The 25,906-nt window shown below is 37.3% G+C and overlaps 2 protein-coding genes across 3 annotated transcripts in view; one reads left to right on the top strand and one right to left on the bottom strand.

Annotated features, from left to right (window-relative positions):
• Positions 1–53: 53 nt before the first annotated feature.
• On the bottom strand, positions 54–23,809 carry LOC145498272 (centrosomal protein of 135 kDa-like). Of its 2 annotated transcripts, XM_081478174.1 has the most exons (27): positions 22,995–23,809; positions 21,169–21,297; positions 19,892–20,107; positions 19,128–19,193; positions 18,428–18,578; positions 17,687–17,760; positions 17,072–17,227; positions 16,594–16,722; positions 16,169–16,264; positions 15,589–15,651; positions 15,267–15,437; positions 15,075–15,152; positions 14,229–14,496; positions 13,784–13,938; positions 10,831–10,886; positions 10,575–10,743; positions 9,928–10,038; positions 8,729–8,914; positions 4,895–4,993; positions 3,639–3,749; positions 3,305–3,358; positions 3,058–3,120; positions 2,834–2,919; positions 2,363–2,467; positions 2,216–2,274; positions 1,678–1,853; positions 54–1,153 (listed from the first exon to the last, which is right to left on the bottom strand). In XM_081478174.1, exons 1-27 carry the CDS (start codon positions 23,682–23,684, stop codon positions 1,133–1,135), a joined length of 3,738 nt encoding a protein of 1,245 aa, XP_081334300.1. In that variant the 5' UTR covers positions 23,685–23,809; the 3' UTR covers positions 54–1,132. The 2 variants fall into 2 exon arrangements, with proteins under 2 accessions (XP_081334300.1, XP_081334301.1); XM_081478175.1 differs by lacking the exons at positions 54–1,153; positions 1,678–1,853; positions 2,216–2,274; ... (4 more) ...; positions 3,639–3,749; positions 4,895–4,993 and adding an exon at positions 5,001–7,782.
• Positions 23,810–24,596: 787 nt separating this feature from the next.
• LOC145498627 (F-box only protein 8-like) overlaps positions 24,597–25,906 on the top strand; it is a 15,340-nt gene continuing 14,030 nt past the window's right edge. Inside the window, exon 1 of the mRNA XM_081478527.1 lies at positions 24,597–24,960. Coding sequence (XP_081334653.1) covers positions 24,776–24,960 — 185 coding nt within the window. The 5' untranslated portion in view covers positions 24,597–24,775. The remainder of the gene's footprint in view (positions 24,961–25,906) is intronic.

The following is a 25,906-nucleotide window of genomic DNA, read 5'->3' as shown; positions in this document are numbered from 1 at the left end:
TTTTTTTCGTGTTTGAAAGCAAGTTGCAAGATGAGTATAAACACTGTATCAGCTTGTTTGGTAAAATCCTTATATTTCTCTCAGTTTAATAATAACAATGTAAAATAATCTCCTAGCACTCTTCAAAACACCTGTACTCAATTTCATCTTCAATTATTACATATAAATTACATTTTCTGGTAGTGAATAGTGCATGAATGCATATTTCAGCGGTAGGTCTATATTTCTTGTCAGGGTGAGAAGGGTTGAGAAGAAATAAGTGCGAAATGTTAGAATGGATTTACACACAGAAGACAACAAAAGCCTGATTCTGATATACTGACGCATACCGTTTTTCCTTTCAAAAAATTCCGTCTTAATGTTGGGTTCCAAAACTACTCGGCCAGTAAACGAGCGAACAAAAACTGGTTTTTGATTGGTTTTTAATTGGACAACCATTTTGTTGGCTTGTAAACTTGTTAGCCAATCACATAGTCAACAACTGCACGTGGCGTGCAAAAAATCAAAACACGACTATTTTGATTTCCTAGCCTTTGAACCAAGTAACAACGGCACGCTGTGAAGATACCCAATGGCATATTGAAAAAAGGTATGCTAATATTTCTTGCAAGATAAATTTTAATATTATACTTTCAAACTAGTTTCTCAATTTCAAATTTCAATATGGTCACTTAAAAATAACTTGCTAAACCATTTTCCTAAACTTTTGTAATCAGAGAAAAACAAGGATATAATTTATTTCAGAGACGTTCTGTAACTAACGTTTGAGTCTTTCGAGACTGTTGCGATGTCAGTGTTGTATGCGAGAAGCTCGTTAAAATGCGAAGCAAAGTACTTGGTTCTATCTTGACCTTCTTTGAAAGGTTTGTTGTTTGAAAGAAAAAACAATCCAGACGGATATTTATGGTTGTACCACTAATAAAACTCTTATATACATTATAACAAATGGGAAAATAGGAAAATCTTGAAAGAGTATACAGGTATCTTACAATCGAACATATACAAATGGTGATACAGTCAGATAAGAAATTTAACGCGGTGGGCTCGGCAGAAAACGTTCTTCTGTCATGAAAATTGGAGCCAATTTTTCACTTCTAAATTTAGGATGTCCTTTTCGGTGAACAGGTTTTCGTTAGCTTGCATCCGAGAAGTCCTGCAAAACAAAACAGACAACCAAATATCGGGTGAAATTGTTGTATTATCTAGAATAATCCAAGACGAGAAGCTAAGCTGCTGATCGAGTGTACAGAGCGAAGACGCCATCTTTTGGGCTAAACAAATTGTGCGTTGTGCCGCCCAATCTCTGGCTTACCGTCGTTCCCTGCCATAAAATTATGATAACAAGTCCTCCAAATCTTAGAGGGAAAAATTCTCGGGGTAATGAATTTTCCTCAACTCCGAAAATAAGCCTAAAAGAAGATTGTTTTCTATTGTATGTCGTTGTTGCATGTTCAGAGACTTACCCAAACGTTTTCAACACTGTGGAAGATAACCTTCAATTTTTATGCTCATCAGAAAATCTGATTTATTAGATATTTTAGCACGTGCCGTTATTATTTTGTTTTAATCACTCATCATTTCTTCTTGTAAAATAAAGACACACACTTGATACCATCTCATCGGCTGAATGATAACAGTGAACAAAATAATTATATCGTTTTGAAAACGTTCACTCACATCATCATCGCTTCGTCTACGAATTGGAGAGATTATCCGCCTGCCGGAGTCGCTGTGATCAGATGCTAATGGCGACGACATGTCTTTTGGCTTTAATCTCGCAAATTCACTACTGCTGAACGATGTATGGAGCCTTTGATCCGTGTTACGAGAATATCGGCTCGTTAATGATTCCCCTAGGAAGAAAAAACAAATTTTTAATCAGTTTTTAAATTGACCTTGATGCCTAGACAAGATTTTATGCAGGTATATAAAAGTAATTTTTCCAAATGCAGTTGGATAATAGTTTTGTGGGAAGCATCCTGAAAAGTTTAGTCTAAATGTTTCAAGTTCGTCATTTGTAATCCGTGTTAATCTTTTTCATCCTTAACCATCTTTGTTCCTTTATGGATTACTATTATCTCTGATTTTTTTTCTTCTTAGCTAACCCTTATTTTCAGGTCTCCTTCAGTTTAAAAGTAATTTTGTTCGTGGTCAAAATACCTCAAACAACTGTATCTAAGCTTTTTTAAAAGACGATTTATTGTAAATCACTTACTGGACGCCGATCCAGTGACGTCTCTTTCTCTTCTGGTCGTTTCCTGTAACAATCTCTCCCTACAGGAAAAACACGGTAAGGTTAAATTTATAGACTGCGTTAAAAAGAAACTGATTTGCTATGGGTTTTCCTCATGGTCAAGTTTACCTTTCATATTTCTCATTTGCTAGTTGTTTCTTTAACTTGGTCACTTCATCTTCAAGTCTTTCCGATGCTTTACGTAATGTGTTTACCTCTTGACGCTGGTAAGATCTAAAAGGGGACAAGAGAACCTTAATACGAGCTTAACTGCTGCAATTGTTGGAAATATGAAACATTGAAATGGAAGTAATGAACAAATTAGATAGAAATTGAGCAGTTTTCAATTGAGTATCGTAAAACCAAAACCAAACCAATTACTTACCAATTAGGCTATTCAGTAGATCTCACACCAAAACCAAAGTAATTGCTTGGTTTACACTTTCGACGCTAAAATTGAAAACCGCTCTATCAACCACTTCTTAAACCAAACTAAGCCAAATTAAAACGATGACGCCTGTTCAATCAAATCGATAAGGATGAAAATGGAAAAACAAACGTGGAAAGTTGACATAATTTTTCGTCAGTCTTTCTACTCACTTTTCTTGATCTGTTTTCGTCAGTCTGTCTTTCAATCTGTCCACTTCTTCAATAGTGGTTTCTAGAGACTTCTTTCCAACATACTCCTGTAAAATGGTGTATTGTTTATAAAAATCAGGCAGTTCAAGGCAAGTACTCTGAATGAATTTTTACGGTTAGGGACGGATAGTGCCCGAGATCATTCGTTGTTGAAATATAACTAACAATCTTTAAATACAAAAAACCTTTTCTCTTTGCCTTGCTAGCACCCCTTCTAAACTTCTAACGGCTTCTTTTTCTGAAAACACCTATGAAAGAGACAGAAAACGAATTGTCTTGTAAATACTTTTGGTTTCATCTTAGGGACTGCAGGTGATTTTTGAAGAGCATTCAAAAACTAATCGCCAGTTGTTCTTCCACGATGTTACTACTCGTGGGTATGGAAAACAGCAGATTACTATAGAAGGTTTATTACATTATTTTAAGTCAGACCTTTTTTCGTAAATTGTCAGTTTCAGACTTGGCATCTTCAAGTAACTCACGCATCTGTGAAAAAAAAAGGCAAACAGCAATTAAGCTAAAACCCGCGTGCTCTTGTTTTCGCCTTGTTTGTTCATGGGCGTGTTCGTACATCACAGTGAAAGTGATTGCCCTTTAACTTCCGGGTGTGGGCAATACATGCTAACGGTATCACTATGTGAAGTGTGAAGTTTTACGACTAACGTGTGAAGTGTTAACCTATAAAGTGTCAAGTGTCAACAGTGTGTAAAATGTGAAATGGTGCGTTATGCGTGAAAAGCTTAATGGTTCGAGAGGGGATTCTAACCTGTTCCTGATCTAAAGATTTTGCAGCCAGTTGTCTAGAGAGAGATTCTCGCGTTTGATCCAGTTTCATACAAAGTTCCCTGACTGCAGTAAGATCTTGCATCATATTCTCCTGCAAAAGAGAGGATAATTTCATGATCTACATGCTTTTTCCACAAAATGTCTACTTTCGGTTTAAGCAAGTTCTAATTATGTGTTACGTAATTTTCTCTGCAAAATGTGATGCAGCTCGATGCTAAGGCCGCGTCTACACTTCGTCCGGAGGAAATTGAAAACGCAACAATCACCGGTCATTTTGGATTTGTCTTTGGGAAACTCGGTCAGAGAAATCACATGATTATCGTGACGCTATTGTTTTCGAAAAGCTCCGTTTTCAAAATGTTTTCCGTCCACACGAAAACGAAACGCCGGCGTTTTTAAATTCCTCCGGTTTGAAGAGCTTTTTCGAAAAGCTCCGTTTTCGTGATGGATTAGTGTGGACGGTAGGCCTAACCGTACAAATAAAGCTACGTTGTCAAATTTCTCCGGCGCAGTGTGGACGGGACTTAAGTCTCGAACTGCGACTCAGCTTATTTGACATGGCCAAATATGTGGAAATCGTGGATATGTTCAAAACTAAAGTGCAATAAGAAACTTCATTGTCTGGCCAAATTGCATCCTGAGTTGTATTCTGATTCAGCTATGGTACGATGTCCGACTGTTCTTCCCGGTTCTGCTCAGCCCTTTTACCCAAATTACTCAATTTTTTTTAGCTGCCGATTCCTGGGATCGTACACATTTTGAATGATGTATACCGAAGTAAAAACCCTTTCAAAACCACTCTTTACGTTTTCCAAATTTAGCTTGATAAGAGTAAGCTTTCTCCTAAAACGGTTCGTTCAAGTTTCTGGGCTTTCTTTAAGTATATAACTATGGTGGACAAATTCAGCAGATACTCATGGTATGCAAACTCAATTTCCATTCATTTGGTAATTAATACCCTTGGGATTATGCAAATGACAGTATGAAAGAATTTACGTGTTCCACTCCATCACTCTACTCGAGGCCGCGAAAGCGATGAGGTTGGCGACCCGCCCTCCCACCCAACGAGTAAGTCGGGTTCGATGTAGCTGTCCGCTTCTATGTTCGCCTGGTCTTGTGCTTGTCCTAGACCAGAGCGATTCCCTACAACTTATTACCACGTCATGAGTAACAACACCCAGGGTAGAATAGTACACTATTTCCAGATTTCAGGTCTTTGTGAGCCCTGTGACTTACCCTATCTTCATTGGCTAGTCTCAGTTGCTCCTCCATCTGAGCGAGGGATCTGGTGAGACTGGACACTTGGATGTCATAGGCCTGATGCGATGCTCCATACTGATTGGATAATGAACCATCATGAATTATTACGAGGGCCATGTTGATCATATTACGTGCACAACTGTATTAGCCAATGAAAGAACGTTTTCACGCGATGTACAAAATGACCGTGAAAGTATAAAAACCCTAAAATAATAGCTTGTTTAGTGCAAAACTGATGCAAAAGCCCAAATGATAAACTTTAAAAAGGACAAAATTGAATAAATTACAGACGATAATTTGGCAAGTTTAGCCTATCTTTAGTCGCGAACTTGTCGTATTTCAAAGTGTTGATAAACAATACATCAAACACGAAAGACCGTGTTTGACCACATTTCCAAACACTGAGATACCACGTGCAACGGAGTATTTTTGACGAACTTCGAGGTGTTTGGAAATGTGGTCAAACACGGTCTTTCGTGTTTCATGGAGTTTTATACATTCTGTGTAGTGCCAGTATGTAGAATTTAATTTTGCATCAAAGAAAAGACCACTAGTTGATGACGTTAGTTAGGAATTAAAAGTTTAAACAAACTAGGAATGGATCTTTTAAAAAATTATAAAGAAATCATTTTTACAAAAATGACTAACTGGCACTGCAGATAAATATGTTTTTTTTTTTATTATTATTTTATGTTATTAAAAAAAAACATGTCTCTTAAAGTTCTTCATACAGTATAAACCATGGTAACTAAGTTAACGTACAAAGTAAAGTTTGACAAAATTAGTAAGTTTAAATTAGTATTTTTTCTTTTTTCAAAGAAACAAATAAGGTGAGATTAAATTACTAACTTGAAAGGAGCGATTTTAATCAATCTAGCTATGAATAGTTTCTGCTTAGATAAAAAGATAGCAAGGTGGTTGTTTACTTTTAATTTCCTATACGAGATCATTGTAATTAATATTTACTGATTTGTGGTGTTATTTTAATCAACGTTGAAAATAAATATACATTATATAGCTTGGTCTTTGAATAAAATGGTAGTATTGAGGCAGAAGATACTGAATTGTTGCGTTCGAAAACCTAATTTTGACGTGTGGCTTTCTAGAGTTGGTTGCCCTGTGCACGGTTATACGCAGAAAAATCCACATTCCTGTAAGGACACCAAAATGGCCACCCCGCTTGATTTTCGCAGGGTCATGTCACGGCCAGTAAACTGGTACCGTTTAATGCTAAGACAAGTGATAAGTACAGACATGAGGCGGACATGGGAATATGTGAGCAGGCCATGTGAGCTCGTCTTTCCGATGGATCTTTGACTTCTTTCCATTCAGTCGCCGTAAGCTTCGCTATTATGTGCGCTCAGCGTTAGATTTTGGTGAATTTAAACGCTTCGACGGTAGCATTTAGCGAAATCTGAGAGAATTGTCCTTGTCTATTAACACGACTTGGCTTTGGGATGTTAACAGTGGGAACAGCTACATTTTGATTGCATTTGTTGATTAATTCCAGTCGCGACAGATTGTTGTTTGGAATCGGTGGAAAAGTACTCTGAAGGCAAGGTCCAAAAGTAGTCGCACAGAGTTTGTGTACGATAAACGAGCACGCGATTGCAAATGCTAGCTTAAATTTGTGCTTCCAGCTTAGAATAATGTACGTTATTTAAATATTCTACGAAACTTGTGAGTCTACAGAAACTGGTGGCGTCACGCAACGTATCAACAAATCGTGACCTCTTCACTAGCATGCACTTTGACACTATGCATATCTGACTGTAAAACCTCGGTTGCTGCTGAAAAATGTTGATTTTAGCAATAAACAAAGGTTGAAAGTCAGCTAGTGACATCATTTATTTAAGGTATATATATTTAAGATATATATAAGGTATATTTAAGGTGTATTTATTTAAGTTATATATAAGGTATATAAAAAGTGAGGGCGTCGAACGCACTCTCATAATCTCTGATTACTACTAGTAATTAATTAATTCAAATGAAGATTTTCACTTTTGATAGTGTTAGAACCAATAGTTCAGTTCAAGGCCCCATAAACTCAACGCCAGTGGAATTTAAAAACGCAACAATCACCGGTCGTTTTGGATTTGTGTTTGAGGTAAACTCCGTCAGGGAAATCACATGATCATCGTGACGTCATCTTGTTTTAAAAATGTTCTCCGTCCACACTAAAACGCAAAGCCGGCGTTTTCAAATTCCTCCTGTTTGAAGAGCGTTTTCGAAAAGCTCCGTTTTCGTGACGGATTAGTGTGGACGGTAGGCCTAACCCTAGAAATAAAGGTGCGTTTTCAAATTCTCCCGCGTAATGTGGACGCTGTCTAAACAATGAAAATTAATATGAAGTTTCATAATAGTTCATCAGAATAATTTGCTGTTAAAAAATTGATTGAGTGTTTTGTTGTTAAATGATTAAATTGAAACCCCTAATATGTTATTTTATTATCACAAAAACATTTATTGTAAGTAGTTCGTGAATATTACTTTATGTATTAAAATTTTAGATCAAATGATAAAAAATTACGAGGTTACAGCTAAATAACAGATTTTAATAATATTACAAACTTAGTTGTTGAGAATAAAAATTGGTTTCTAAAAATGCGTTAAGTTAGATAAAATAAAGTTAATTTTCTTGTGTTATTTGACAAAAATTACGTGTTTACAGCTAAATAACAGTTTTTAACAATATTACAAACTTAGTTGTTGAGAATTAAAACTGGTTCCTAGAAATGTGTTAAGTTAGATAAAGTATAGTTAATTTTCTCTTGTTATTTGACAAAGTCTGACGCGGAAATCTGTGGATGCATTACATCTCTTCTCATCTGTAGTCTTTTATTCATAAGTGAAACTCGAACCTGATGGAAGATTTACAAAACAAAATAAAATCAAATTAAACCTACATTAATTATTCCCTTTTAAAAAAAAAATACTTGGCTATACTCTCTCACATCAAGTTTCATTTATATTTTATCTATTTAAAACGAAGTTAGTAGGTTACAACAAGTTCTATTTAAATTTCAACGATTTTTCTTTGCTAGCTCGGACAGATGCTGAAAGCACCTTTTTTTTTAATCAGCATAAATGAAGAATGCATAAAACAGATGTCAAACACTCTACAGTGAAAATAGAGAACAATGATTGCTGTAAATGAAGAAAGGAAAGTTAAGATCTTGTAGTGTAGGAAAGTTTTAGTAATGCTAGTAAAAATAGTTTTTTTTATAAGTTTTGGAATTTTGTGGGACTCTTTAAATTTAAGTTAACGATACTTGAGTTACATTAAAGATGATAATTCTCCCATAATTTATTTTGCTTTTGAGAAAAAGAGAGACTTGGTTCCAAAACAGAAATAGAATTAATCTGCCTGACACAATTAACATAACTAGCCTTTCATATTAAATTACGTATTGAAAACTGAGATGAAATGTTATTTTGGTTTGATACCATTACCTATAACTCGTTGACAATCATTTTTATGTAGTCTAGAGACGGTAATTTTATTCGAGCAGAAGCAGCGGGTGAAATGCTTTTTTTGTCTCGGATATCTGCCACATCATTTTCATCATTACTTACCTCATTCGTAACATGCCTTTTATAATACCTAAACTTGTAAAGAATTAATTCTTTTAAGCTTTGTCTTATGTTACGGAAACGACCTTTTATGCAGTGTAAATCGATGTATTTAAGATCACATTATTAATTTATTATTTGCATATTGATGGTTACTAATTGAGAAAAAGAGAATGAAATTCCCATTTACGTAAAAAACAAACAAACAGAATTTTACGCGCAGATATGATTTACCTGTTGAATTTCACTTTCAAGTCTTCTAATTTTATCGCTTAGTTCCATCTCTGATCTTTGCTTTTGTACTAGTTCCATGTGGTAGTTGGTAACTTTGCCAGCAGACACCTTGGATTCAGATACAAGTCTCTCTGTTTCACTCGACAACACCCGGTATTGCTCCAACAATTCCTCTTTTTCCTGCTCCTGGAAGGTCGAGAAATAACTTTTAAGTACTAATCTGAGAGCGAAGGAAGACAACCTTAGATAGAAAGAAGCCTGTTCAAAAGGAGGGTTCTACATGGATTTTACCATATCGCTTTCCAAGGCAAATGAAACACGAGTTTTAAATAAAGTTCCACCACCCTTAAATAATTCATTTTTGTGTTGTACAAAATTACTTCGAAATGGAAAGGCAACTTATTATTTGTTTTTGTTTTTTCACTTAAGTACAAAAACACAAAAAAGGCAGTAACTGATGAAAAAGGAACTGTGGTCGTAAAAGGAAGGTTGAACTTGAGAAGTTACAGGAGCTCAGTCACGTTATTTTTAGTTATTTTGGCCACATACAAAATTACCTTTAAATGGTAGGAAACCTGAAAATAACTCTTTAATAAGATAGAAAAACACCAAAGAGATAATGATAAACCATAAAGGAACAAGGATGGCTAAGGATGAAGAAGATTAACACGGATTACAAACGACGAATTTGAAAAATTGAGGCTAAACTTTTCAATATGCGCAAACCGTGACGTAGCTCCGTAAAAGAAACTATATTTTTTTAACATGGACGAATAGCGTACTGAGAATGCTCAAACCTAACAAAGACGCACTTGAAAGAAAAAATGCTCAAAGAAGTTGAAATTGTAAGAAAAAAGCTTTTAATTCTCGAGATCCATGTTGCCGCATAAGTCACGATATCAAACACTAAAGACCGTGTTTTACCACATTTCATTACACCGAGAAGTGAGTTGAGAATGCGACGCGTAGTTATGACGAATTTCGATGTGTTTGGAAATGTGGTCAAACACTGTCTTGAGTGTTTGATATATCTTCTGAATCGAAACTAAAACTGAGGAGAAAAGAGATAAATTAAATCGTAAAAACCATACTTACTAAGATCAGATATCCAAACACCGTCACAGTCATGATTTCCTTTGTTTAAACTTGATGAATTATATAAATGAGTTTGAGAATATGAGATTATGAATGAAAGTTACCTTCTGAGCCAGAAGTTCCTCTACACGGGCCACTTGCCTGGCGTACTCAGATATTTGAACCTTTAGACTTTCTTGTTCTTCAAGGGCCTCCTGCAGTTGTTGGTGAATTGCCTGGAAAAATGAGGAAGACAGTGGACAGTTCATTTTAACAAACATTCTATGTCCGTTAGAAAAGTAACTTGGACAGAAGAAAGTTTTTATTATATACAAAACACTAAGTAGGCACTTCTGTTACTTTTCATCACTTCTGGGACTCAACGCTGTTTACATGAAATGAAAACGGTTTTTCATTAAGGGCCGGGTACTGGGCAAATTGACCGACTGTGAGGATGATTTTTCCCAACCAGTTTGACCATCTAGAGGATAATGTTTCTTATAAAGAAGTTCAGTTGAAAACGTTTTGCCTTCCTGTGAAAACCAGTTGTCCTCCTGCTGAAAACGTCAATGAAACCTCTGAGCACATTCATTTGCATTTAACGAGGTCTTCTATTGGCTAATTCATGAGCAAACTTGCAATTTTTCGACCAATTAGGCGTAAAATTAAAACCAACTGCGATTTGCCATCAGCTTCTTCGTTTATAGAAGACGAGTTCATTGAAAAATTCCTACCGTGCTGTGAGGGCGTGGTGGATAGCATTCTCGCTTACCTGATGTTCTTCTGTCATCGTGTTGAGATCTGTTTGAAGTCGCCTGTTTTCTTTCAAAGCTACTTCTCTTCCTCTCGTCATTTCAGCCAACTCATCGTCCCTGGAATCTAACTGTCTTCGCAGACTCTTAATTTCTCTGTCCTTCAGGCCACCCTGTTCTATGGCGTGACTGTCGATAAGGAAAACAGAAGTTCTTTCTGTTTTAGTTTGTCATTATATGCACCCACATTAACTAGAAATAACGTGGCTAAAATACCTTAACCGAGCCTCGACATCTTCCATGTTCATCTTGAGCTCGCTTTCTGCCTTTTCCTAAAATTGGAGATAAAAATAGAAATTCCGAGAAATTCAAAACTTGTACTTGAGAGCGAACATTAGTTACTTACACTAACTTTCTTTTTACACATACTTTATATTACTTCCTCAGTTCATGCCTTCGCTTCTTTTTTGTACGAATTTATAATTCAGCAGCGCTGGTCAGTGCCTTTTGTGCGACGAGACAACAAATTAATTCTTCCTCTTGAAAGGAAAAGGCAAAAAAGAAATTCCTTAGTAAATGTAAAACTTCCTAACAAAAGTTTTCTCTCGCGAAGGTTTACGTATACGAAGTTATCATCGACGTTGTCGGTATAGTCAGCGAAGTGTTTCCGATCAAATCCGAAAGTTTGTTTTGATCCGAAGGGTCCCGAAAGTAAACTTGACAGCAGCAAGGATAATACATTTCACTGCAATTGATAAAATTTTGCTCAAAATTTGTTCTAAGTTAGTATAGTCAAACTGAGTCATGAAGTGAGAAAACGTCGATAAAGCTGCCTTCAAGACATCGCTAAACAACAAATAAGCCATATTCCTTGTGCAGATATTTTAACTGACCTAGCCTTTCGAAGAAGAACGAATTTCTGGCCACGAACATTTGAACTACTTAGTCATGCCACGCAATGGTGAATTACGGTTTGGCGTTATTTGGAATCGAAACAGCCCACATTGCAACAAATAGAAGTTTATAGTATAACTGAATATGCAAAATACTTTCCAAAACTGATTAATTTTGTATCAAATTGATCACGCATTAAGGGTAAAGTGTATATTATAACAAAGGAGAAAGCAAGAAATGTGGTCGAAATTATTTAAACTGAAAAGATTCTTACATCCCGAAGTCATTGTCGAAGGCATTTTGAAGCGTCTCGACTCCTTTAACAAATCCATCGTACATGTAAAGGAATGACAAACGAAGTTGAAAATATGTTTACCTTACCTCATCGCCTTCAACAAATGTTTTAAGATAATTTAGAGAGTGAAGAGCAGCTAACCAGGCCATTGCTACATAAACCTTTAGCAGAACAAAGAAATTTCCGAAACGTGTTTCTTGTGTAAGGCTGAAAGGACTCCGGCGACTTGTAAAGGGTATGCTTCGAGAAAGAAATCGTCCTTTTGAAATGATTTTAAACGAAACCTTGACGATTCACTTATGTAATATAATTAAAATTGAAAAATTAACCTAGCGAATACTGTTTCCTTTCGACTTAGTTGTCTCCTTTCACCGCGCTATTCATAAAATGAACACAACAACATGAAAAATTGTTACTACGGAAGCACCTGCAAAAATTTTGTTCAATTAACAACACGGCGTTGTTTGATAATAGAGTAAACAAAACGAACGCCTCAGAGCAAAACTTCCATTGTTTGACAAACTTTCCAAACAATTTGTTTACCTTCTTTCAGGTAGGGAGCTACAAAATATACATATTTTTCATTGCTGTCGCGGAAAAACGCACGCCATCTTTGTTATGGAAATACGATAAGCCACAAAACGACAAAGTTTCGCAGGCGCCGTTTCGGCAGCGATGTACTTGGCTGCTAAACGAAACAGTAATACTCGAATGAATTATTTTATATTCATTTTTATAATTAATTTGAGTCTAGGAGTGTCTTGTGTTTAAAGGACTGTCAAAGTGTTTAACTTCCCTAAGACATCCAGGAATTGCTCGTACACAAATTTAAATCCTTTTTAAGTGCATGCAAATTAATAAATTAATCATTTATTTCACGACAATTGAAAGGTCATAATACAATGCTTATATTCCTATTTTAAAGCTATGACATGTAAAACTAACTACATTCGGAATCAAAGTGATTTAATCCGGAAAGATCAAAAGTAGGAAAGTTTTAACCAAATCAATATCGACTTAATCTTTCTTGTGAGACAAACAGGTGGTGCGTGATGCGTGATTTACGCGAAATGAGCGCGTGATACGCGAAGGAACGTAAGTGTGGATATAATGCGTGATTTGAGCAAAAACGATTGACGAGTGTGTGAAACGTGAAAGACTTACACGTTAAAGAACTCAAGTGCAGATTATATCGGCTACTGCGTGATTTGTATAAAAGTGAGCGCGTGATCCGTGAAGCTATGCAAGTGCAGATAGTATGTGTGATACCTGTTTTGAGCAAAAATGGCTACGTGATTGTACGTTGAAACTGAAAAAATGTAGTATTATTCGGATTCGTAATCTAAGCAAAACTGAGAAAGTGATACATGAAAGAAAGTACACTGTGAGATATTGTGCGTGATCCGTGATTTGAGCAAAAATGATTGCGTAATACGTGAAGGAGAGAAAGTACAGATATGTTGGCTTACGTGTGATTTGAACAATAGCGATATCACAGCACGTGATGAGATAGTGGGGATATGATTGTCAAGGCGCGTATTTGCGCAAAAAAAGGACTTGTGAAAAGGACAAGTACAGTTTTTATGTGTTAAGACGTGTGATTTCGGGCAAAAAAAGCACTTGATGATTGGTAAGTTAGGCAGCGTCCACACTACGCCGCAGGAATTTGAAAACACAGCTTTATTTCTCCGGTTATGCCTTCTGTCCACACTAATCCGTCACATAAACGTAGCTTTTTGAAAACGCTCTTCAAACCGGAGGAATTTGAAAACGCCGGCTTTGCGTTTTCGTGTGGACGGAAAACATTTTGAAAACGGAGCTTTTCGATAACGATGACGTCACGATATTCACGTGATTTCCCTGTCCGAGCTTTCCTCAAACACAAATCCAAAATGACCGGTGATTGTTGCGTTTCTAAATTCCTCCGGCGTAGTGTGAACGGAAAACACTTGATGCGTTTTCAGAGTGAAACCTCCATTTTTAAATTTCTCCAGCGTAGTGTGGACGGAGCCTTATAAAGTAATGAGCATGAGTTCATACCGACTGTATTTTCTTTGCCTCAAGATTCATGATCTCCTCTGTCTTCTCGTCCACTTGTTGTTGTAGATCATCTCGCTCACGATCCAATGATTTTAGTGTTGCTCGTATCTCGGCAGTCTCAAAACTCTGTTCTGCATTCCTTTTTTCGACTTCCTCTACAACATGAAAGCAATGTTACTACATAAATAATTTCTTTTTTTTTAGGTATTTTTTTTTTAATTGGGCCGGAAATGGCTTATGACCATTCGCGCCATTGCAAGTAATATTGACGGTAGTGCAAATCTGAAATGGCGCTATTGTTGCGTGCGATGTTGCAGAAGGAGACCGAGGTTCTGCCACTGAAAAATTGCGCTCACAACAATTTTAGGCGTGGACACACTTAATTTAGCCATTACGCGCTAATGTTGGTTAAGATATACTCCCCATCAGTTGTATCCCGGTTTACCTAGTCTGCGTTCCAGCTGCGCGCATTTTTCTTCCGAAGCTTGCAATTCTCCTGCTCTCCTGTTCAGCCTCCTTTCCATGTCTTCCGCCGTGCGGTTAGCTTGGTCAGCGGTAAGTTGTACTTTGTTAATCTCGGCTTCAAGTTCCAAGCCCGAGTCCTTTGCCATGGAGAGCTGGGCAGTAGTTTGCTTCAGCTGGTCCTCGAGATTGGAAACCATGTTTCTTAGTGACGTCACCCGTGTGTGGAGCTCATTTCTGTCTGCCTCGACCTGACGTTGAAAAATCCCGTTAGTCCATACAAGGTGCGTGCCTTAGTCGCTGCTTGTAGAACGATTTTCACTTGACTTCGAAAGTAGTTCGAAAGTAGTTCTCATTTGACTGGATTTACATTTCTATGCTTCTTAGTGATTGGTTTAAAAATCTCGCGCCACTTTCTCAGCCAATCGGAGGCGAAACCAAAGCCAATCGTGGCTCGCTTGCGCTTATGTTCGCGCGTCGACTGCATGCTTGATTCGAGTTTTGATTGGTTCGCTGGATTGTTAGTGTCCATTGTGATTGGTCAGAATGATAACATGTACTTTGGACTTTGACCGCTCCAGAGCGAACAAGAACACAAGCGCAAGCCAAAAAGGAATACAGATTTAGTTGAGCTTGATTTGGTCGAGAGAAGTGACCCTTAGCTAATGCTCCGAAATTGTTATGTTGTTCGCTATATAGCCGGACTTTCATCAGCAGATAAATAGCTCTTTGAAAAACACCAAGTTTGACAAACGCAAGCTAAACACACTATCGATTTCAACAGACCATGGAAAGCCTAGATTTCTTTTTAATATAAATCGTTAGTTACCTTCTCCAGCATGGATTCTAATCTCTCGATTTTATCCTCATACCGTCTTCTCTCTTGAAGACCGCTTTCCTTCAATGCCTGGATAAAATGACATTAACCTGAGTCTAGTATCTGCATTGCGTGGAATTTATTTCGTGGAATTTATTTATCTTTCTAAAAAGATCCACAATTTTAATAATTTTCACAACGAACCTTAGATTTATCTTCCAAGTTATCTAGCTGGGTATTCGTCCTTCGAAGTTCCGCTAAGGCCTCGTCTCTCTCAGACTCCACTCGTGTTAAAACCGCCGAGGCTGCACGCGAGGGTGAAGGGGACCGGGCTTGAGAGACCTGGCGTCGTAATCTCTGGATTTCGTCTGTAGCCTGGGTACAAAGAGAGACTATTAACACTCTATCCGTTACCCGACTCGTCTTTTAACATGGTCGTTCTCTCCACAGCCTGTTTTGCAATTTCAAGTTCTTACACTGTATTCATGTCTAAAAGCAATTCCAGCAAAGACTGGTGCATACTAACCTGCTCGTAAAGTAGTTGAATATTGTCTCTGTCCTGAGTTAGCGTCTTCACATTTTCCTGAATCTGAAAAAGCATTAATAGCATTAGAGCATTATAGACATACACATAGACAGTATATTGTACTTGGACAACACACTTAGCTATGGTAACGGTGCGTCCCATAGACTTGATAAACAGAGTCTACAGGACGCACCAGCTAGTTTTCGGTTGCGCCAAGAAAACAAAATAACAAAGTAAAAATGTATGTACAATTGGTTATAAAAATTAAACTTAACTATCTAAGAATATATAATTAATATTATGGTTTTCACAATATCTAGGAGTCGTAGAAAATAGACCCAGTTGAAAATAAATTTCCATCTCCAACTGTTGAGTGGATCAGCGGTATTCGTCACCGACGTTGCTACGCAACATGGCATAGTCTCATGGGGTCATGACGAAGTGACAATTTTCCGAGTTCTCGTTTGTGATTGAATATTAAGAATTAGACACTATTTGAGTAAATCAACGAAGATTTGCTAAATCAACACTTGTTAGCCAAACTACATTAGCCATTTAGGAAATGCACTGAATTCTGCACCTCCGTTAAATGTTTTTCAAACTTCTCCACAAGTGACTGCAGCTCGTCTCTTTCTCTTCTCAAACGATTCACTTCGCTGGGGCTGTCACGTGATACCTGTCAGAACAAATCAGTGCAGTAAAATCAACAGGCAAATTCAATTTCGAATTATCCAATCGCAGGCGACTTGGCGCAGCGCGAAAGGAAAAGAAAGCAAGAAAAGTTTAAATAACTCCATATAACTTTACGTTAGTAGCAACGTTGACGGTGAAAACACGTACAGAAATTATTTTATTAAGTCGTGAAGTAAGGGGAATAAGAGTATAGCTCAAATAGATCACTATAAGGAGTTTTAGGCGACATTTAGTCGTTTTCTAGTCTAGTCTTACTCTATCATGTGAACAGCGACAACGTAAACTGTGGAGTTAGAGCAGTTAGTTCATTACCCTTTCCCTTGTTGGAGGTGACATTAACACGCTCTTCTCCTTCATGTTTCTAAGCAGTTCACATTCACGCTTGTAGAAGTCCCTTTCTTCCTGCAGGAGCTGTGTCATGCTTTCAAGATGACCCACAGTCTGCAAATAAATCAAAATATGTTTTCAAAAGCACCGTAAATTAGCTTTCAACTGACTGGCGTTTCGATGAACAGTAACACAAACGCGGAAATCATAACTTTTCCTTTATCGTGATTAAAGGAGCTACATCACGGTTTGGGCATCTTGAAAAGTTCAGCCTAAATTTTTCAAGTTCGTCGTTTGTAAACCGCGTTAATCTTCTCCATCCTTAACCATCTTTGTTCCTTTATGGTTTATTATTATCTCTTTGGTGTTTTTCTCTCTTAGTAAACTATTTCCACGTTTTCTTTGATTTAATGGTAATTTTGCACCTAGACAAAACTAAATCAAAATACCGTGAGAAGTATACCTTAGCTTTGCCTTTCCCGCCTTTTCGTTTGGTCGTTGGTGACTCCACAGCTGTCAGGCGCCTTCTCATCATATCCTGAAGTGTTTCACATTCGCTCTTGTAATAATCTCGCTCTTTTTCCAAGGTTGTCACCAGTGATTCTATCTTGGAGGGAGACTAAAAGGATAGAAGATTTCGTTTATCATCTTGTGAGGCGCAAAATACGAAGGGAACCCATTAAACCTTATTACACGATTCACTTGACTGAAGATGACTTCCGATCAGGTTATCGAAACGTCAGTCACAAACAACAGTTCTCAGTCAGAACTACCCTCACCCGGGCGATCACACTATACGAACTACTGATTAAAACTAAATCATACTGAAGCGCACTTATGTAGCAACAGAAAGAATTCTAAATTCATCTAAAACCTAAACGCATTGTAACATAATGTACGGTCATACAAAAGTGAGTTTTTATAACGAATTACGTACATCGCGAATAAATCTGTGAAACAATATGAATAGAGTACTAAAAAACGAAGCGTGCGCCGCAGTGGTTTAAAAAGGGTCTCTTCAGCAATCTTGTTAATTAGAGACCTCTTGGTAATGGTAAAAAATAAAACCATTGTATACCTTATCTCGACTTTTCTTGGGCTTCACAGACTTGGCTAACTTAAGCCTTTCAAGATCCATGACAAGCTCTCGCTCTGAATTAAAACAAGACAAAATTATGAACAACGCGGCGCACATTTAGTGCTTTTAACATATACACTGTACTGTATCTGTCATACGGTCGAGGTGATGCGCTGGACTCGTGAGAGCTAGGTTCTAGCCCAGCGGTGGTTGCTCGTGTTGTGTTCTTGAACAAGTCCCTTAAAGAAGCTACGTCACGGGTTGCGCATCATGGAACGTTTAGCCTTCATTTTTCAAATTTGTCGTTTGTAATCCGTGTCAATCTTCTCCATCCTTAACCATCCTTGTTCCTTTGTGGTTTATTATTATCTCTTTGGTGTTTTTCTGTCTTAGCAAACTTTTATTTTTAGGTTTCCTTCAATTTAACGGTAATTTTCTACGTGGCCAGGGCCTTTCTTAACCCAGGTGACTTGTATGGATGGGTTGCAGTGAATTGATAGGGGCAAACTGACAGAATGCTGGGAAGTAACCTGCAATGGACTAGCATCCTATCGACGGGGGGGGGGGGGAGGGGAGGGGAGGGGAGGGGAGGGGAGCAATACTTCCAGTCCCTTTAGTTCATGCTATAGTTCATGCTGGTTCATGCTATAGAAATCGCACTTACGTGAGCGTGAGGGCCTTCTCTTAACACCCCCTCCGGTTTCCTCACCGAAGCAAAACAGAAGAAAACAAAAGTCATACCGTTCATAGTGAGCTGCGCATTTCTGTCTGACAAGCGTTTCCTCTCCTTGTCTGATTTATCCAGCAACTCCGTGACATGTCTGACATCATGCTCGGCGTTATCCACCAACACAGCTAGCCGTTCATTCTCTTCCATCAAGTGCTGTCGCTCCTAGAGTCAATGACAGAAATTTCAGTAAGAAATTTTATCAACTAGCACGGTAAGCGCTCTGCGTAGACTATGTGACGTGTCACACCTGGTCTTTGGGTGGTCACACAATCCCGACATGATTCTACTTTGAGTGACTTTTGGCTGAGAGGGAGGTCACAGAAACAGAGCTTTGATTAGTATCAAAAGTCACTGGATCACCCACTCTCGTTTCTTCACGCAATGTGGGAGTGTGCAACGAGTCCTAAACAAAAGAAGGGTTGAACAACAAGGACACAGATCTAAAGCGGTAGTGCATCAACGATACATGTATGCCTGGATTTTATGCATGTTCTCTTTCAATGTGGCCACACTTTTAGACTTTTGTAGTTTACAACAGACATGATACTAAGAATGAAAAGAAACTGAATCATATGGAGAAGCTTTTTTTAACAATAAAAATGTAGTCAGCCATTTACATGTACACTTGTTTTAGTTTTTTTATTTGTCCCTTGGAATGGATAAATTGTATGAGTGGCACTGTAAATTAAACGTTAATATTATTCAACCCACCTTTCTAAGCTCCTGCATTTCAGTTCGGTGCACACCCTCTTGGTGTTGAAGGTTCTTCAGTACAGCCTGAAAATTGAAATAAACCCTTACTACCAAAAGATTAAGCCTTGCCACAGCGATTCTCACTAGTGTGTAACCCCTTTGGACTGTGTTCAGTTTTTATATGGCTAGAAACAAATCAAAGCCTGTAACAAGTGGTTGCTTTAGTTTTGGGGAAGCATACATACAGTGGGTCTCTGACACTACCCAGTGAGAGGTTTTCACACTGTCGTCACCCAGTGCAGGTCTTGGTTGATGATATATATATGGTGTTACCCAGTATCATAGGCCTGCAATGCGTGCACATAACCCTCTGCGAGCATCCTTAATATGTTAAAATATATGCACTAGACCTCTGGCAGTCTGTCTTTTAGTTACTCAGCCTCAAGGTGAAAAAATTTAGGACAAGATATTTTCTTGCCCCAAACCCTTCTTGTCCATGCTGCTCCTTTTACATTTGAGGACAATTGTAGGACCCTAAGAGGAAAGACCAGCTGCCACCAATCTACTTGTGCACACAGCAGTTTTTCCATGGCTTTGAAAAGGAGAAGCCAAGTTTGTCTTAAATACTAAATACATGACCAATCAAAAAGCAAGCATTGTTTGTCTTGAACTATGTGATCCTAGATAAGAAATGTATGAGAACCAAAACTGAAAAGGAAAATTTGTACGTTGATACAGTGTATCATACATTTATAAAAAAAAAATATTACACTTTACCATACCTTAGTTTCCATCAGCTCTGATCGCACAATACCGACATCTCGCTGCTTATCTTCTTCCACTTGTTTGGAAAGTCTGTTGATATCTTTAAGCTCCAGAAGGAGTTCGGCATTCTTACCCTCTAGATCATTGGCTCGCCGTGTCGCCTCAACATGCTGGTCTATTGTATCCTTCAACTGTTTTTCTAAATCGCGATTGGCCTGCTGTAGATAATCCACCTGCCAAACCAATCAGAAATTACAACATGAGAAATACATTTTAAGTTAGGACCCCAAAAAAACTTGAATTCCAGCTTGCCATTCCAACAAGCAGCTCTAAAATTTTGCTCGTCCCGAGCTAGTCCTAGGTTACATGTACTCCTTTTATTTTGTTGGCAAAAGTTACTTGAAAAGTTACTTGCCTGGAAGGAAAATCTCCTTGTCCCAGACAACACTTTTTTTGAGCCCTGATAACTCAATGCAAGGTGTCACACTTGTACCAGGGTTGCCACAGGTCAGGAAATGGTCAGGGAAAAAAATTATTCAAGGTCAGGGAAAAGTCAGGGAATTTTTAATCTTTTAAGACAGGGAAAATTGATATTTTGAAGAAAAGTCAGCAAAAAGTGAAATAATTTAACATGGCCGATTTAATACCATTAAAGGCTGGGAGAAACATTTGGGGTTACTGTGATATCAACAACATTTTTCCTTAAAAAAGGAAAATTTGTTGAAAACTTATAAGTCTTAATGAATAAGTAGAAAGGAAGGCTGCAAGAGGAGGCCAGAAGCTGCTACTCGATCTGACGTTTTGTATTCATTTGGTCAGGGAAATCTTATGTTTATCAGGAAAAAGTCAGAGAAAAGTCAGGGAATTTTGAAAAGTGATGTCTGTGGCAACCATGTGTACATGCAACATCCAATCTAGACATTAATATTTTTGAAGTTGTGTGTAGCACTTATTTAAGGCTGAAGCTTACATGTATTTGGGCAAATACAGAACTTTAATAATATTAGTATGAGTATACAGTGGAACCCCGTTAATACGGACACCAAAGAGACATGATAAAGTGTCCGCATTATCTGGATGTCCGTATTAAGCGGGCTAATTTAAAAGAAAATATATGAGCTTTTTAGTTGTCGGGACAAAGAAAACTGTCTGTTATAAGCGGGTGTCCGTATTAAGTGGGTGTCCGTAGAGCGGGGTTTCACTGTACTATAATTCTGTATTACTTTAAATACCAGTAACACAGTAAGAATGACAGTAAAGGTTCTTGACAGAGTAAAGACATGACATTGTATACCTGAACGTTAAGGTGTGCAACAACCCTTTCACTACTGTCTTTTTTGCCTTCTCTCAGCACTGCATCAACAGGGCGGCCACCATCCAACAGCCGGTTCAGCCTCTCAATTTCTTTGTCCCGAGTCTCCACCTACATGTAAGAAGGCAATTTTTATAGTATTATTTTAGTGTCTGCATCTGTTTAATAGAGGTGTCTGCTGAAAAAGGGTTCATTAAAAAGAGAAATATAAGACTTCAATTTTGGGACCAGGCTAAGTGTAGGGTGTCTGCTTAATTGGGGGTCCGCTTAATTGGGGATCTGCTTAATAGAGGTTTTACTGTATACAATAACGTTTGAAATAAAAATTTTGGCTGAGTACTGTCTTCGACATTTGCATTCCCAAAGACCACAATCCTTTTGGTACGCAGCAAAAACAATGAGCTCCAGTCAATTCAAATGCTCTGAGCACTGTTATAGAGCTCTCACTTTCCATTTTCAGCCAATTATATTTGAGCAAAGTCAAGTCACAGACTTAAAATTAATGGGAGTCACTATTCTTGGCAAGACCAATTTTATGGATTGCTGCCTGTTCGGACTAGAACACTTACAGTTGACTCCCGATAACTCGAACCCTCGCTAACTCAAAACCCCCCGCTAACTCAAAGTAATTTTCAATTCCCTTCAGGCCATTTTCTATATAATTTTACCCTTGATAATTTGAATTCCCAATAACTCAAACCTTTTACCATTTCCCCTAAAGGTTCAAGTTATCGGTAGTTGACTGCAAATGTATAAGCTATAATTTCATCAGGATCTCAACAGCATTCAGGCCGCATCCATATATACACATTTTTGTCTCCATGATTCATGGCAATATTCTTGAACTCACAAATAGATGTGTAAAATCATAATCCAAAACTCAAATTTAAAAATAAATGAAAGGCTAAAACTCAACAATGAAGAGAATTGAACAAGTTTTTTCTTTTTCATTCATCCCTTCATTAATTAAGGTTACTGTATATTCCAACTTGACATACGATAGAAATGCTATTGTAGATAACAAAAACTGATATAAATATATTAAATATATTATCATGGACCAAGCCCAGATGTTCAAGCAGGTAGTTAGCGTTCTGACTGCTTTATATATTATGTTTACCAGCTTCCTCCAATGAGTTCAAGTTTCTTTAAAATTTAAATGGAGATCCTTAATGTATGATACCCCTGTTCTATTTTACATGTGTCAATTATTTTTGTCACTTAACCCTAGAATATATTCATCTCAAAATAACACAGAGTGCTATGTAAATATTTTCTTCCAGCATCTAGTCTGCAATGAGCAGATATTAATTTTACAGCAAAATAGCAGGTGACCTTGAGCAAGCTTTCAATTAAGATAATTTTCAACTTTCTTAATTTATCTATGAAAAAAATTAGAATAATTTGATTGGGAAACTGTCAAGGGGTAAAAATTTTAATTAAAGTTGGCTTATAATGTTTTGGATAATTTAGATTATTGCCACTGACATGCAAAAACAAATGCAGAATCTAAAATTATCATGTTATCCACGTCATGCAACTGAAAAGGTGTAAATCCAACGAGATACTGGCAAAGCAATTATCACCTTTCATTGAATTGACAACAATAGGTTTTGCTAAAAATATATAAACCAAATAACTAAACACAAAAAAATCATGCCCACAAAAATTACCAGCAAAGAACAAGAAATTGCGTATCTAGATACAATAAAAGTTCTTAAGATTTGAAGATATTTAGCTGTTTCACATCATTTTTTCGTATTTCTTATAGTAGCAATGGTTGCCGGAAGTTGTACTTGATATTTTACCTGTTTTCGCAGACTTTTGTTTCGTCTCTCACTGCTCGACTTTTCATCCTGAACTTGTGACAATTGAGCCTGTAGTTCCTCTATTCTAGTATCAGCAACACTTAACAAGTCTGCTACATAAGGATCCTGCATATCATCCGTTTTGCCGGATAGATCTCGGGCGGGAGAAACTGTACTTTCGATGTCCATTCGTTGACGACAAAGAGGTATTTGCTTTCTTCGACCGCCAGGAGTTTCCACGACTGCATGTAAATTTTTCTCTTGCAAGTCCTGTATTCTTTCGGTTTTTGCTTTGTTTTCTTTCTCCAAAGCTTTAACTTTATGTACATATTGTGTATTGAGAAATTTCAGGTCCGCATTTTCGTGCTCCAACTTTCGAACGCTGGTTTTAAGATCCCTGATGACATGATCAGTCTCTTCTCGTAGTTTTATAAGCTGAAGATGAAGCTCGTTGTTTTCTTTCACGAGCTTCGCATTATCGCTTCTATACGGCTCGACATTATCCTCGAATACTGTCCTCTCTGTCTCCTGTTTGCCTACTTGAAGTTTAAGATTTTTTAAGCTTTCTGTCGTGTGTACAAGGTCGCTAAACAGCTTCTCCACAAGAGGCACAGATTCGATTCCCAGAGCTTGTCTGTAACCAAGCTGATCTAAACGCTTCCTGAGCGTAGTGAATTTTCGCTCCGTCATCCTTAGGGACACTAATGACCACTCTATTCAGCTCTTTTAAAATTTCAACCGAAATCGCGGAGATTTTTGTAAAAAATTCATCTTCAGAGGAAAACCGTTACTGATAATTGACTGGTTCGCGCAAAGACAGCGTCCTGACAACCGCACAAGAACGCATGCGTGACTTTCAAATTTGCCTCTGTTTATATTTTGACCTAAGGGGAATTCACTTTTTGATCAAAGTTTTCATTTTCTCTCGCATGGTTTTTTTACTGAGGAAAAATTACCAAACAAAACAGCCAAAAGTGCATTATTTTTGTTTTGATATGCCAAATTACCAAAAAGATTTAAAATTTTTCAAATCTTTAAGGTTTTTTTTTTTCTTTAAAAAATTACAGTATTTATGTTTACGAATATTTGAAACGATACGAAACGAAACCACTTGTTTAATCCCAGGATGTTTTCTTTCAAGTCATGTTTAAAAATTTTTTTGGGTTACAACATTCGTAGTATTGGCAAAAGCAATAAATATTATACATGTGTAAACATTTTTGCAATAATTTTTTGAATTTTGTAACTTAAACTGACAAATAGGTATCATTGATTTTTTTTTTCAACTGAAAGCTGTAATATATCCTTTCTCCATAACTGTAAAATTTCGGGTGATCAAAACTTGAGGAAACATAGTTACTTACAAATTTATCTTGGAAAAAGAATTGAGAATGCAATGGCAGCCTAATTCATATTGGCATAAATGATTAATATCAAAATCCTTTTCACGAGAGGGCAAGCTATAAAAGGGCAAATATTTTCAAAAAATAAAAAATATCTGACAGGACTGACAGTCCGAGTAGTTTAAAATTCCCAAGAAATCGAGCAGACAAACATTTTAACCAGCAGCTGTACATATGGATCATGCGCAATTTTGTAGCCACGTCATACTGCACGATGTCATTTGTTATGATCAAAACAAAAATGGGGTTTGGCTGAGTTCGACAAAATGTACATTTAAAATTTAAAGTGTTTCGTTTTTGTGGAAACGGCAGTTCGGGTTCTTTGGAATCCCGAACCATCGGCAAAGTCTCGACTTAGTATTATGCAGGTGTGATCGCATGGGCCAACTGCAGTCCATAGTTCATCGCAGAAGCCGAAGTCTTCAACCAGAGTCCTTTCCAGATCTAAGTAACTTCCCTCCTGAGGTTGCTGTTTGTGTTTTGTCTCATTTAAACGCCACAGATCTATGTCTTGCTGCTTGCGTTTGGAAGCACCTAGCTGACAACGAACTGCTGTGGCAAAGGTACTTTTGAAGAGCTTCATTTTCTTTCCTTTTAATTTAGTATTGCCGTTGAAAGGCGCCAAGTAACTTCAATGAAATCGTGTGGTGTTATGTTAATTAATTTAATTTAAGTGAAGTCTATTTGTTTAAGCACCGAACTCTACGACCTTTTATTTTCTGTTTTTACCTATGACATTGATGCGCAGATTTATAAGCAACATTTTGTTTTATTTAATATACAGTCAGCATTGAACCTGCCAGCTCTCGTTCTCTCACGCGCTCTGACGCTTAATCACGGGTTCACATTCATCTAGAATTTTGGTTTCATAACAATTTCTCACGCCTAGTTCACCAAAGTTAGCTATTAAAACTCTTAATTGTGACCTATTTTCAAGAAAAATATTAAATTGATTTTGACGCTTTGAGAAAAAAAAAGTCATCCATGTATTAAAATCATTGTGTCTTTTAATTAAGTTATTTTCTATATTATCATTCTGTTCTTTGCTTAACCAGAATTCTATTGTTGCCTTTCCCAAGTGGAACAAAAATACCAGAAAAATCTTTTCAATGGTCACATCTTTCTAGAATTGAATTCTACTTTAATAGTAGAAATGTCTCTTGTTCCCTCAAATTAATCTAAAAAATATATCTTGTTCCCTTGAATTAAGGTTACTGTAGACCTTCCAGGGTGCCTTCCAGAAAATTCTTTCTTTACGCGCTGCTTTAAAGAAAACCACAGTACACTATACTTCATTGTAAAGTTAATAAACAGTAGATTCCAAAAATAACAATGCACTTTGTTTTGCTTTGATAGGCACACGCAAGCCTTTAAACACAAAAATGACTGTACTTGCTAAACTGAATTACCAGCCTTTGTGTTACTGCAGACATCCAAACTGACTGGACAGTATAATCAAGAGTTGATGGGCTAACAAAGTGTGTGGGGCTTTTTCGATATTTCTGTTGG

This window comes from Orbicella franksi, chromosome 9, assembly GCF_964199315.1.
Source record: "Orbicella franksi chromosome 9, jaOrbFran1.1, whole genome shotgun sequence".
NCBI lineage: Eukaryota > Metazoa > Cnidaria > Anthozoa > Scleractinia > Merulinidae > Orbicella > Orbicella franksi.
This window is presented reverse-complemented; position numbering and strand designations above follow the sequence as displayed.

Excerpts from the sequence above, each read along its gene's own strand:
- LOC145498272 (XM_081478174.1), bottom strand. The coding sequence starts at position 23,684 with ATGACGGAGCGAAAATTCACTACGCTCAGGAAGCGTTTAGATCAGCTT. Across the intron at positions 2,920-3,057 it reads TAGCAAGGCAAAGAGAAAAG|GAGTATGTTGGAAAGAAGTC; the intron begins GTTTTTTGTATT and ends ACCATTTTACAG. Across the intron at positions 2,468-2,833 it reads ACGAAAACAGATCAAGAAAA|ATCTTACCAGCGTCAAGAGG; the intron begins GTGAGTAGAAAG and ends GTCCCCTTTTAG.